The sequence below is a fragment of the Pecten maximus genome, chromosome 19 (assembly GCF_902652985.1).
Source record: "Pecten maximus chromosome 19, xPecMax1.1, whole genome shotgun sequence".
NCBI lineage: Eukaryota > Metazoa > Mollusca > Bivalvia > Pectinida > Pectinidae > Pecten > Pecten maximus.
The window spans coordinates 32466579-32482123 of record NC_047033.1 but is presented as its reverse complement, the minus strand read 5'-3'; the positions used below and the strand labels follow the sequence as shown (position 1 = coordinate 32482123).

At 33.1% G+C, this 15545-nt stretch overlaps 1 protein-coding gene across 1 annotated transcript; it reads left to right on the top strand.

The window, feature by feature from the left end:
* Window positions 1–2458: 2458 nt before the first annotated feature.
* Window positions 2459–14445, top strand: LOC117317772 (40S ribosomal protein S26-like). Its single transcript, XM_033872703.1, has 4 exons — window positions 2459–2544; window positions 7202–7379; window positions 9993–10126; window positions 14291–14445. The coding sequence occupies exons 1-4, from the start codon at window positions 2542–2544 to the stop codon at window positions 14405–14407; spliced, it is 432 nt and encodes a 143-aa protein (XP_033728594.1). The 5' UTR covers window positions 2459–2541; the 3' UTR covers window positions 14408–14445.
* Window positions 14446–15545: the final 1100 nt, after the last annotated feature.

Genomic DNA, 15545 nt, shown 5'->3' with positions numbered 1-15545 from the left:
ATAATAATAATAATAAAGTAAATAAAGATATATAATAAATGTAAATATACTAAGTTATCTACATATCATATTTAGAATGTAAAATTGATGAACTCATTAAGAAAAAATATCATGTTTTTTTTTATCGTATCATTTCCCAACACTGTAGCTAATTGTACACTAAATGTGGAGTATGTAAAGTAAGTATGATAAAGATAGATAAGAACAACTTGTGGAGACCAGAGATATATATATATACTTACTATGTTATATAAGTCTCTGCTGAGACCACCAAGTGGTTACATAATAACTGGTGTCACATTACAAGGGTGTCGCACAGGACAGGTTTGACATTTTGTTTTTAGAAGGCTATATAGTAAGGGAACATTTTAACCAAAAACGAATAAAATAAAAAAAAAATGCTTGGAAGTTGTAGAGACCCTTAAATGTATAGTTAACTTCGAAGGGGAGTCCTGCATAATGTATATTGAAATCTACAGCACAATATACTCTCTAAATATAGTTCGGGGATCTCCCCTCTAAATACAGTTCGGCCCCCCCCCCCCCCCCCCCCCCCCCCCCCCCCCCGTTGTATTTATCAATTATATATTAAATCTGCATTCTTATACAGTCACCATATCAGTAGAATATATAAATCGCGGTTATTTTGATAAATTACTTGCCTATCACCACTTTTACTATATATATTTATATATGTGTGCGTATACTCTGTATGCTCATAATCTGACATTTTTATGCTTTCATCTTTCATTCACACGGATTTTTTTTTTTTTTTTTTTTGTAATCCACACATTTTATTCTGCATGCATGTATATCCATATATAATGTGTAGTCATATACAATCACTGTGTTTAGAAAATAAAATAATAATTTGATAAAAATATAAACATTATTAACACATCATAAGTTTATGTTTCAAATATAACTGACCATTTATTGTTCTATTTATTCCGATGATTTCCGTTCCCGTATGTAAAGCTACATTATATTATATCTGATTATCCTGTCTAGTTACTTGATTTGTTTCAACGGTTAGCTTTGGTATTTCACGAAGTATCACATAGAATGTTAGTGATTAGGATCTAAAAAGTATGTTCTACTGTTACAAGTTACAAGAAACAAGTTACAGGATACCAGCAGAGACGTATATGTCAGCTAAACATCTATGTCAATTTCAACATTTAAAAAGAAGCTTATAAAAATACAGTAATACACCTGTCTCTAATACGTTTATCAATTGTGTTCCGAGAAAACTTAATATCATTTTATGTCAATTAAGAAATTCTAAAAGTGATCTTAATTTTGATAAATTTCAAGATCACCTAATTGATGATACTTCTTGTAATTCTGGTGCACCTAGGGAAGATCTTATTCATTTTTTCTTTCAATGTCCTTTGTATGATAATATTAGACATTACATTTTTAGTATTCATGACTTATTAGGCTACTTAGATTTGCACTGCCTATTATATGGTATCAATAATGATTCTGACCATTTAAATAATACCATCCTTATAAATGTTGATTCTTATATAAGATTATCAAAGCGTTTCTGTACTTACTCGTGAAAAATACACATATATGGTATAATATGATATTTATATATTAATAATGAAAAATATGTTAATTGTATATTAACAATATTCTCAATGGGAATTACATATAAAAGTGTGTAAGTGGGTGTGCGTGTGTGTGAAAGCTGAATTAGGTTATAGTTAGAAATGTACATCTCTACCGGAATAGAAGAAGACTGATATAGGCATAGCCTGTTGTCTGATTCTTTTGTAAATACTCATTTAATGACTGTAATTAATGTACTTTGTTAAAATGTATTTACAATAAAATATTTTTGAAATATATAAGTCTCTGATACAAGTTATACGATACGAGAAGATTTATTTTGAGTCATACATATTAAACAAACATTAGCTCTGAGCTATTTCTACGACTAACACGAGTAAAATACACGGAGAAAATTTATAACAAGAACAAAGAAATATCCCAGCGTACAAGTTAATTTTTAATGACTATGGGAATGAAAACAAAAAACAAACGACAATGTTCCATTTTAACTTTACTGTACACGTGAAGTTTTGAAAATTAGGCTGAAATAAAAAAAATCTTCGTTGTAATAGTTGATCCATATCAATACCATACACTGAGGTAAATAACATTATTAGCATTATAAGCTTCCATTTAGTCAAGAAATATCCATTTTGTTGCATTCTTCTTAACATAGCCACTGTCTATCTCGGACTCCGCCGACATATATACAGATAGTGGCGTGACACCTAAATTTTGCGAGTTATCTACCGTTAACATGATGTAGACGTCTCTCATGTACTAAAATAGTCCGTCAATAAAGTTAGATTAAAATGTTTTTGATGTTGTTGTAGAACACTGTACTTATAAAAATTGATGGCTTTTATATTGTTTTACACTTAAAAAATACATGTATTTATCATTTTTACAAATGCTTATTTATTTTGATATTAGTCTTCCGGTGTAAGGATATCGTTCTCTTCCGCCGAAATCGTCAAGATGGTGAGTGGTACAACATGTGCGCTCAGAAATATTTGTGTTTAATGAGAGTTTTTCGGTATTAAAAAGACGATAAACGCATGCATGTGTATCTCTTATGCATAATCATACTTCTGATTTAGTATTTGTGCGATAATTATTTGGTATTATGTCGAATTTAATAGGACATTTCACCATTTGATTTCGTAGGCCTAGGACACGTGCTGTCTGGGGCCCATACAATATCGGTAGTCACATTTCAATGTATTAGAATTACCAACCAATCAATGGTCCCAAAGATCAAGTTTATTCAGCAATAGAAAGAACATAGTGCCCTTTGATGTCAATATTTTAAAAAATGAATCCGATTAGTACCGAAACCTTTCTATTTCAAAGGAATATTTGACATGAATCGTACATTGACCTGTATTTTAATGAAAAATTGCTCGTATTGAATACCTTTAAGTAGGAATATTTATAAACTATTTTGATAACTCATAAACAATCAATCAATTTCACTAAATTATCCTTTTGACGAAGAAGTAATTCTGGTCAAAACCGCAAACATAAGAATATTGCCCGGGGAAAGACTAAATGAATATGCTGGTCTGTATTATTTATCTGCAATAACAGTTAAAGTGGTGGAAATAGATCAGACTTAGTTTGACTATGGAACATAATACCTTCCAGTAAGTTGTTTTAAGTGACCATTTCCACTTGACTTATGGATGTTCAGAGACATATAATTAGCTACTAAAACTTTGGATAAATACATACAACGTGGTGTTCTGTGTATTGAACAGGAACATTTCTAAATGGACGATATCAAAGTGTTGCAGATAAAGATAATTGTGGTTTCTCCTTTACTTGTTCAGCGGAATGCTACAAAAAGAAGTTGGTTTTAAGACATATCCTCTGTACACTGTTTTCTGCACAGTTCATGTCAGGTATTTTAAGACAGAAAATCTGATGGGCTATAGGTACCCAGCTGTGTCAATAACAACATTGTCGAGCATAGTGTACTCTAACTAGGTGTGCATGTGCAGCTATTTGTAGTACATGTATTTGGTCAGTCCGAGTTCAAAGCGCAGGAACTTGCCGTACTGGTAATAAAATTCACATTTTTTGCAAAATATTTGAGGATTAAGTAGTGATGTCCCAATTATTGATTATAATCAATATGATCTAACTTGAAAGGCAACCGATTCTTGATGATCGATCATGAGATGTCAACATTGATGATTGATTTCAAAATTGAAATTGCAAGTTCTACCTTCATTTTCACTAAAGAGAGAACAAAAGTTTTATGTCATTTTCCTCTTAGCTACAACTTCTTACCAATCATGCCTTTAACATAACTGTTTATCAATAGAGATTATAACCTAATGAAATGGTATAATAGAAAATAAAGATACAAAACTGCTCTGAATAAAGCTTAAGTATAAAATCAGGGCCACGCCATTGGCGCTATTTTTTATCACTAGGCGCATAAAATTATGTTTCACCGGGTCCTCGGGCGCAACAAAGAAAATGAACCATTCCTTAGCGATAGTAAAGAAAAATCTGCCGTATAACCGATCTCCACCGTTGTTTTCTTGGTTTTCATGTCGAACGCGCCTCGAGTGATACAACAATGTATTTGATTGGTCGATAGAGACATGTAACCTAACGATGATTTTGATTGGTTCGGATCGTTTCAGAAGTAAACATAACAAAAATGTTTTCGGGAAAAAGAAAAACTCCGTTTGAGGGGTCCGTGAAAAGTAAGAAACGAACTGTATTACACTAGGCTCCTATTTTTTGGTGAGTCAATGGTCAAATAGTAACAATGACGGAACGATCAATGATTCCACAAAGCAATCGGATGGTGCTTCAGCGAAAAATACGGAGCAATCCGACATTGAAGTTACTGAATCTAAGGTGGACTAAACGGAATCTTCGACATCGGCCCGAATGTTTCAGAGCAAATGGCTTTCTCTTTTTGATAAGTTAATTGTTCCTGGATAATAAATTGACATTGTGTGAATTTTGATGTGAATGTGAAGATTAAGAAAATAAAAATTGTACTAGTAATGCTAAATTACTTTTGCCTGACATTTGAATTTTTGAAGTGCATGTGAAGATTTAGAAGAAGAAAAACAAAATAATTTATAACAGTGGTCAGGATAATTATTTTTCATGTTATTTTTACCTTGGCCCTACTTTTTTGGCCAATGACCCCAGTTTTTCAACCCAAGGGGGCCCCAATGGCCCCCCTTTTCACAAATCTAAAATGAACACTGTGGCCACATACTCTGCTTTGAACATTACACTGTTGACTAAAGCTTAAAAACTGTTACACTGTTGGTTAAAGCTTAAAAACTGTTACACTGTTGGTTAAAGCTTGCCGACTATTACACTGTTGGATAAAGCTTAAAAACTGTTACACTGTTGGTTAAAGCTTAAAAACTGTTATACTGTTGGTTAAAGCTTACCGACTATTACACTGTTGGTTAAAGCTTAAAAACTGTTACACTGTTGGTTAAAGCTTACCAAATATTACACTGTTGGTTAAAACTTAAAAACTGTTACACTGTTGGTTAAAGCTTAAAAACTGTTACACTGTTGGTTAAAGCTTAAAAACTGTTACACTGTTGGATAAAACTTAAAAACTGTTACACTGTTGGTTAAAGCTTACCGACTATTACACTGTTGGTTAAAGCTTAAAAACTGTTATACTGTTGGTTAAAGCTTAAAAACTGTTACACTGTTGGTTAAAGCTTACCAAATATTACACTGACTTTTGACTAAAGCTTACCGACTGAACATTACACTGTTGACTAAAACTTAAAAACTGTTACACTGTTGGTTAAAGCTTACCAAATATTACACGTGACTAAAGCTTACCAACTGAACATTACACTGTTGGTTAAAGCTTACCAAATATTACACTGACTTTTGACTAAAGCTTACCAACTGAACATTACACTGTTGGTTAAAGCTTACCAAATATTACACGGACTTTTGACTAAAGCTTACCAACTGAACATTACACTGTTGGTTAAAGCTTACCAAATATTACACGGACTTTTGACTAAAGCTTACCAACTGAACATTACACTGTTGGTTAAAGCTTACCGACTATTACACTGTTGGATAAAGCTTAAAAACTGTTACACTGTTGGTTAAAGCTTGCCAAATATTACACTGACTTTTGACTAAAGCTTACCGACTGACCATTACACTGTTGGTTAAAGCTTGCCAAATATTACACGTGACTTTTGACTAAAGCTTACCAACTGAACATTACACTTTTGGTTAAAGCTTACTGACTATTACGCTGTTGGATAAAGCTTAAAAACTGTTACACTGTTGGTTAAAGCTTGCCAAATATTACACTGACTTTTGACTAAAGCTTACCGACTGAATAATACACTTTTGGTTAAAGCTTACCGACTGAATATTACACTGTTGACTAATGCTTCCCGACTGACCATTACACTGCTGGTTAATGTTTACCGACTGACCATTACACTGTTGACTAATGCTTCCCGACTGACCATACACTGTTGACTAATGCTTCCCGACTGACCATTACACTGCTGGTTAATGTTTACCGACTATTACGTTGTTGACTATTGATAAAATAAAGCCTCTCAACTACTTCCTATTGGTGATACTTAACTATCAAACATTTGGTTCGTTGCAGTGATCGAGGACTAATAGAATCTAACCTGTGTCTGTTCCGTGGACGTAGATATCTCGACCAGAGTGTAAGAATTTGGCCAGTCAGCAAAAGGCTTGCCAGCCAAACACTTACAAGAGGTTTGAAATATACTTGTTTGCGGAACAGACCCATGTTTGATTATTCTTCTCTTGTAAGAAAGTGCAAGTTTTTATAAAAGTTTTTCATTGCTCCATCTACTATTTTCTTTGTCGTCTACAAATTTTTTTGCCTCAAAATTTATGATGTCATAATTTTGACATGGTTACTGCAAGATAATCCTGTAAAGTATTTCGGAAAATTGTTGTGGGTAAATAATTGGAACTCTGGTTACCTTTACTATAGGTGGAAATGGTAAGTAACAGCAAAAACATTTTCAAGAATTATTTATTTGATGGAATTTGACACATTAAGAGAATGTTCCCAACCTGGTTATTTAGGGTCCCATTGACACACTTAATTTAGTCCAATAATAAACAACAGAAGATTTGATTGGAAATGAAATACAATTTTCCTCTGCACAAGCCTGATGTATTTTGACATAGAGCATGATGTCGTTAAGAGCTTTTTCTGAGGGACTTTTGAGGCCATTGATGGGCCCAATGCCAAATTGAAATGATTTCATTTTAAAGCAAAATTTCTAAAATTGGTATTTTTTCACGAAAATATTTTTGAGTTTCCCCAATTCAACATTTTTCTTCCCAAAATGAGACAAAAAGGCCCCATCCCAAACCACTGATAAAAAGCATTGGTTGTGGTTAAGCTTGAGAGTTTTAACTCTAGAACTTTTGCGATATGCTATGTTCTTCAATTAAATGTGCTCAAGTTTGTTAATTAGATTGATTGAACATGTCGCTATCCAGTGATTGATAAAGTGTAATTGTTACACAAATTGAGGAGTATCAAATATACTGTATCCATTAGGCATCATTTTATATAGATTATCATTTATTCATGATTTATTCTCTTTAAATCTAGACGTCGAAAAGGCGAAATAACGGACGTAGTAAGAAAGGTCGTGGCCACACCAAGCATGTCCGCTGTACAAACTGTGCCCGATGTGTCCCCAAGGATAAGGCCATCAAGAAATTTGTGATCAGGAATATCGTGGAGGCCGCTGCTGTGCGTGACATCTCCGATGCCAGCGTATATGACGGTAAGAATTAATTTATCTATCAAGATATATATAGCCTACGTCAGGTTTGATGATGGTAAGAACTAATTTATGTATCAAGATATATATAGCCTACGTCAGGTTTAATGATGGTAAGAACTAATTTATCTATCAAGATATATATAGCCTACGTCAGGTTTAATGACGGTAAGAACTAATTTATCTATCAAGATATATATAGCCTACGTCAGGTTTAATGATGGTAAGAATTAATTTATCTATCAAGATATATATAGCCTACGTCAGGTTTAATGACGGTAAGAACTAATTTATCTATCAAGATATATATAGCCTACGTCAGGTTTAATGATGGTAAGAACTAATTTATCTATCAAGATATATATAGCCTACGTCAGGTTTAATGATGGTAAGAATTAATTTATCTATCAAGATATATATAGCCTACGTCAGGTTTAATGACGGTAAGAACTAATTTATCTATCAAGATATATATAGCCTACGTCAGGTTTAATGATGGTAAGAACTAATTTATCTATCAAGATATATATAGCCTACGTCAGGTTTAATGACGGTAAGAACTAATTTATCTATCAAGATATATATAGCCTACGTCAGGTTTAATGATGGTAAGAACTAATTTATTTATCAAGATATATATAGCCTACGTCAGGTTTAATGACGGTAAGATCTAATTTATCTATCAAGATATATATAGCCTACGTCAGGTTTAATGACGGTAAGAACTAATTAATCAAGATATATATAGCCTACGTCAGGTTTAATGATGGTAAGAACTAATTTATCTATCAAGATATATATAGCCTACGTCAGGTTTAATGACGGTAAGAACTAATTAATCAAGATATATATAGCCTACGTCAGGTTTAATGACGGTAAGAACTAATTTATCTATCAAGATATATATAGCCTACGTCAGGTTTAATGACGGTAAGAACTAATTTATCAAGATATATATAGCCTACGTCAGGTTTAATGACGGTAAGAACTAATTTATCTATCAAGATATATATAGCCTACGTCAGGTTTAATGACGGTAAGAACTAATTTATCAAGATATATATAGCCTACGTCAGGTTTAATGACGGTAAGAACTAATTTATCTATCAAGATATATATAGCCTACGTCAGGTTTAATGACGGTAAGAACTAATTTATCAAGATATATATAGCCTACGTCAGGTTTAATGATGGTAAGAACTAATTTATCTATCAAGATATATATAGCCTACGTCAGGTTTAATGACGGTAAGAACTAATTTATCAAGATATATATAGCCTACGTCAGGTTTAATGACGGTAAGAACTAATTTATCTATCAAGATATATATAGCCTACGTCAGGTTTAATGACGGTAAGAACTAATTTATCTATCAAGATATATATAGCCTACGTCAGGTTTAATGACGGTAAGAACTAATTTATCAAGATATATATAGCCTACGTCAGGTTTAATGATGGTAAGAACTAATTTATCAAGATATATATAGCCTACGTCAGGTTTACAGATTTCTATGTAACCCAGGTATGGTCTCACAGACCTTGTGATTAAGTACACATTTCTAAAAAGTGTTGTCAATTTGCTTTGTGCAGCCTTAATCATAAGGGTAATTGACACTGAGTTGTCTGTCTCCTTGGGAGGGCTGAGGTGATGTGTTTGCCATGTTTTGGTAGGTTTACTAACTCAATGTGGGCATCACAATTCACAAACCATTGTTTTTTAGGAGCTTCAATTTTAGAATTAGAACGATCTGTATCGTATGAATAATGATATTATTGGCATTCCAAGATTTCTGTCACAAAATAACAGTGAGATTATTACTTACAAAAAATTCCATCACAACCTATTGTGAGTATTGTAAAATAACAGACAGAGTTTCGGGGAATAAAATTGGGGTTAATGTACATGTGCTGTCATGTCACTTGTCTGGTAATTTCTAATAAAAGTGCAGGTTTTCAACTGGATACAAGTTGTAGTTGCTAATGTATAAAAAAGGAGTCATAATGGATATTGTCTGAGCTGTTTGTTAAATTGAAATGAAATTTTTAAAAGTTCAATATCATGAAAAGTTGTATTTGTTCAGAGTGCAGTTGTATATAACCAATAATCAGTGATTTGTCTTGTTGGGATACATCAATGGAAAATTCCAAAATGTATCAAATTTTCTAACAGAAGTCTTATAGTAGCAGGGATAACTCTGGCTCTTAAAACCTATGGGAGATTTTATGAGATTAGCAAAATTCCTATGAGATTTGTCTGTATAAAGAGGTACAATTTTGAATTTTTAATGAGATTTTTTTGAAAACAGGTAAAAATCCCCAAATCTCTGCCCAAAGTGATCCCAGAGTAGTTTCTGCTAATCACCCTCAAGTGTTTACATTATTGTAACAATACAAAAAAGGCTGTACAAATATATATATGTGTGTGTTAGTGGAATTGATAAATCTGCATACAATCCAGAGTCATGTACTTGTAAATTTTTTATGGGATTCGCAGAATTTCTGGAAGTACCTATATGTTTATCATTGCAAACTGGTTTTAGCAAATAACATTTGGAAAGGACTTGTGAAAATAAATTGTAGATTGATGACAGATCATTTGTATCTTTGTTACAGTGTATGCCCTTCCTAAGCTGTATGCTAAGCTACTGTACTGTGTGTCCTGTGCCATCCACTCCAAGGTGGTAAGGAACCGATCCCGTGAGGCACGCAAAGACAGGACACCCCCGCTCCGCTTCAGGCCCATGAGGGTAGGTAATCCGGAGCTAGGTTAAAAACTGTTCCTCATGTTCAATTAATTTATGTTATAGAAATTTCCATAGCTAGCCATAGAATAACAGTTAAATCCTATTGAATGTAAACGTGTGATTCACTCTCCTGGTATGATCTTGCTAAGTAAAATACTGCCAAAATCATTTTTGTCATTTGAGTAAATGAAATATGATAGTAATTGCCAGTTATGAGAAATGAAAAAAAATCTAACAAAGCCATGATATTGCCACCCCACCAGGAATTATAATAACCCAAAGTCTAGGATCCAGTGGTCATCTGTTCTATAACCCTTGTGTGCCATTTAACTCTTTCCGTACTCACGACGACTACAGACGTCACAAAAATGTGCTCTTGTATCCTTCATGACGACTACACACGTCACAATTAACATGCCTTCCATCCTTTGTGACGACTCAAATCGTCGTAAAACATCGCGAAAGATGTTGATATTACTTGCTGGTTTAGCATAGTCATACGAAGGAATTGACACGGAAATGATGTTTTTTAAGAAATAAAAAGCAATGTAAATATTGTATTGATGGTATATTTTACGTACCAGAAGCATAATTCATTCGTTAAGATTGTCTATTTCAAAGAATTCCGCCGGTTCATGCCGAGCTGTTTACATAGCTACAAAATGGCGGCCTCAAATTTACTTTCGTTTTCTGCGAGATTGTTGAGGTGTTAAACACAATAAAACAATTAAAAACGATAATATATATATAATTGAGTAACGTTTATCATCAAAATAAGTAAGAAATACGTAAAATATTTTTACACACCGAAAAAACGATGTTTTGGCTGCGTGATTTCTTGCACATGTGTGACACATGTGCCGAATAACATGTCATTTCCCGCGATTCTGCCTGGTGATTTCGCCGTATTTTAAAGGAAAAATTGGGTAAAAGAGTTTCCGTACTCAGTACTTGTTCCATATGATAAACTTCATTTAATATTAAGCATTATACAACAGTAAAAGATCAGTAAAAGATCGTTTTATCGACGTCTGATGTGATAGCCATATGCTCCAATACACAAAGGACCTACCCAGCATTCACTTCCGGTAGCGACCGCGAAATTTGAATGAGTACGTAAAGAGTTAAACAATGTACTTTGATATTAGCCAAGTGTATTCCCAACTACTTAACTTTGACTAAACTGACAACAGAAAGACCTTTTCATGGATGACAATATGCAAAGGTGTGAGAAAAAATTCAAATAAATCTCAGAAGTCCACTTGCTCGAATGCAATTTCAACTCGCCCCATAACTATACTGTGTGCTTTTCAATAAAATATTGATAAAGTGCATGAAAAATTATTGAATATTTCGTCATTTAATCTCGCGTAATTGAAGGCCTCGGATTGCCACCAGTGACCTAATTTTCCCACCTTAAAATATGGATTTACAAACAAAAAACAAGATATCTCAATGACTTAAAAGTGTTCATTTTGACGTATTTAAGATACTTAAGTTTTATCAGTATAAACCTATCACACAGAATTCAGGGAATTGAACATGAAAATCATGCTAGAGATCTATAGCAATATCTCCCTTGACCAAACTCAAATGTAGAGAATGGTCAGAAATTTTCCAATTTGTTTGGAATATCCATCTAACATTGAAGGGACGAGGGCCAGGCGACTAAACTTGGTAAAATTCTCATGTTAAACACTACCTATTTGTATTGAATTAACTGTCCTAGAAGAAATCACACAAAAAATTAACATCATTTGGTAGGTGTTAGAGATGGGACGATAATCCGAGATATATTTTATTAGAGATGGGACGTACATCAGTGATATATTTAATTAATTAACAGAATGTTGTATCAAAATGAAAATCAGAAACACATTTCTTAATTAGACATACCGTATTTGACCTAATAAGGGCGCCTGCCCTAATAAGGGCGCCCCTACCTTTTTTCAAGGAAATAAATCTTTGACCGAGTGTCAAAATGGTGTTCAAAAGTAATAATTCATGTGAAATATTTTGCTACTTTATCATTAATTATGTGTTCAATTTTCTTCAGCAAATTAAGTAACTGGAACACATGTTTTCGCCACATTTTGTGTATTCCTACAGGCTACAGTACAGATGACATGTCAGTGCAAAGAGCACCCAAAACTAAACATACATACAAATAATAACTTACCATCTTTATTTGAAGATAAAGTAAAGACTTCATTCTTGTTGATAAATAACTTTTGTTCAGAACAGAAAGCTAGTAAAAGACATTGCTAATCAATTATTTGGTCAAAGAAAACGATGTCTGATATGATCGGGGAAATCACCTGTGTCTATAAATAGAACACAAAAGAGTTCCATTTGAACATAAATGGTGGAACACACGTTCTCTGGTCTAAAGATCAGCTGGCATAGTTTACAAGTTTACATGAGTATTCAAGTGATGTTTAAGCTTAATATATGATAATGAATAGACATCCTCATCTGGAATATTTTTATGACTGAATATTTTACCGTTTCCACAACCTTGGGTATTCTGCTATAAGGTATAGTCTGTTTCATAAAACTTCAGAATAACTAATCTTAATAAGGGCACCCCCACTGTCAATTACCCGCGCCCTTATTAGGTCAAATACGGTATGGGTAAAAGTTGATAAATTGGAATGTTACAGAGAATTTTTTTCCGTCGAAGATTGAGCACACTGCTTAATGATTATTTAATTGACTATTTAATTGACTGTTTTGAACTACAGCAGGATATTTAGCACATTGTTTATGCCCCACTGAGATTTGATATAATTATATCACATGGTTTTATGTTCGGAATTGAATGGAAAACGAATATGTGATGGTTGAATGGTAAAATATTTTGAAAATTTATTGAAATTTCACTGTTTATAATGATGGAGTAAATCTGTATCATGTCGTGAGTCTTTTCACACAAACCTGCTTTAGTGGACATCTGTTATAAATGTAAAAGGTTTACCCAATTAATTTTACTATATAAGATGTCATCTTTAGTGGACACCTGTTATAACTGTAAGGTTTACCCAATTAATTTTACTATATGATAAGATGGCATCTTTAGTGGACACCTGTTATAAATGTAAGGTTTACCCAATTAATTTTACTATATGATAAGATGTCATCTTTAGTGGACACCTGTTATAACTAAGGTTTACCCAATTAATTTTACTATATGATAAGATGTCATCTTTAGTGGACACCTGTTATAACTAAGGTTTACCCAATTAATTTTACTATATGATAAGATGTCATCTTTAGTGGACACCTGTTATAAATGTAAGGTTTACCCAATTCATTTTATATTACTATATAATAAGATGGCATCACACTATCATGGTTTTGGCACAGAGGTGGCAGTAAGAGTTATCTCCCTTTTATAGAGACTAATGTCAACACTGTCAATGATAATGATAACAAGGACTACAATATCAACTTACTTTCCTGCTCTCTACCTTTATAATTTCTTTAGTCTTTATTGTTATGGCATGTTCATTTGTCAAAATTAAACCGGGGTTGATATATTATCCAACCTGTGTAAAACATGTCGCTGTAAAAAGACAATATTACCGAGTTCTATAAGCAGTCCTTGGCAGCTGTAAAAAAACAAAAAATCCATACACTGGAGAGAAATGTTGAGTTTTTAGCTATTCAAGTTTAGGAATTGCATTGGAAAACTATTTATTACAAAAAATAAAGTAATCATATTGTCTTGATTTTCATCCCTGTAGAAAATATTGCCACAGTCTATTCAATGAAAGCAGACTTAAGCAGGATTGAAAAGCTCCTAATAAATGTGTCTTGGGTACTAGTCTTGGGATGGTCTTTATCAAATTAGATTTTAACTTGTCAGAATGTAATCATATCTGTTGGATAGAAAATAAAAATCACTTAGACATTACACAAAATATACCAAACCAAACTTAAATGGTAAATATTTGAAGTGTTATATTTTATAGTGTTAAGATTATTTGCTAAAAGTGAGTATCACCATGATTAAGTGTAACAAATTTATCTTTATATGATGTATGTTAATGTTGATCTCCATATGTTATCCTTTGTATTTTGAACAATATATTGTTTTATGTTTGTACAAAACTGATTCGCTGTGAAGCCAAAGATAATAAAGTGAACTGAATTTTTATTTGATAGGACGGAAATGCTCCCAGGCCAGGTGGTGCTGCCGGAGGTGGCGGCGGAGGCAGTGGCGGCGGTGGTGGCGGCGGCGGCGGCGGTGGCGGCGGCGGTGCCCCTGCTGGACCTCGTTAAGCACTGTACAACTTACAAATAAACACTAGAGAGTGTAATATTGTCTCTAGTTGTTTTTAGGTCATCTGGGACGAAGTCTCAGTTGACCTATTGCGATTGTCTTTTCACCGACGTTGTCTATCGTGCATCGTAAACTTTTTGTATTTTCAACTTCTTCCTGATTACCAATGGCACAGAGACCCAATATTAATATTAGGTCTGCTCTGCTCACTCTAGGCGTAAAAATCCTTTAGCAAAAGTTGCTAAAATACCTTTTTTCTCTTTAGCAAATAAGAAATGGTTTTAGCAAGACAATGTTATTGCTTAGAATTTAATAACTAAATATAGCACACACATATTTGTTTGATATATATATTAATACAATGTGTTAAACTATTTTATTAGTAAAGGCAGGCATCAAAAGTGTTCATTATTTAAGAATTTATAAATTACAAAATACTGCCAAATATCATTTATTACCTCAGCGTAAACAAAAAATATTCAACCAACTAAAAAAGCATTGTATCACACCAAAACAGTTGTGTTTTAGCTGCTATTATTTTCATATTGAAAAAGAGCACACTTGAGATTACACTAAAATAATGTTATTTTAAACTTGATTTTCAAACCACAACTTATGTTTTAATCTTATCGTTCCCGGGACTTTTTTTATTTATTTATTTTTTTTTTTTTTTTTGCGAAAATTGAATTGACTGTTCCTATTCCTTTAGATCATATTGGTGATAATTATAAGTTATTGGATTTGGAGAATATCTGCTGCATAACCTATTCACAGCATTTCCAAACAGATGCATTTCCAACTAGATGCTTCATACATAAATCACCCTGAACAAATAATTTTGCAGCCCTGTCACAACGTGGAGTTTACCGTGAATTGTACCTTATGTAATGTTCGTGATACAAGACATTGAATGATACATACTTGTGAAATACTAAATAATATTGTACATACAATTAATGAATGTTGAAATAACATTGAACAGACAATTGTCATTTTGTTTTTTAGAGCAATGTCTGCCATAGGGTCACAGCTGCCATGTTTTTGCCCAAGTTATCTAAACGCTTTACAAAGCATTGCCCATCAAACAAACGCTCAAATCATTCAGATTTATTTAAGTACTTCCGTTTCCGTAACATA

Coding starts and splice junctions, on each gene's coding strand:
- LOC117317772 (XM_033872703.1), top strand. Junction 7,380..9,992: donor CGATGCCAGCGTATATGACG/GTAAGAATTAAT, acceptor TCTTTGTTACAG/TGTATGCCCTTCCTAAGCTG. Junction 10,127..14,290: donor TCCGCTTCAGGCCCATGAGG/GTAGGTAATCCG, acceptor TTTATTTGATAG/GACGGAAATGCTCCCAGGCC.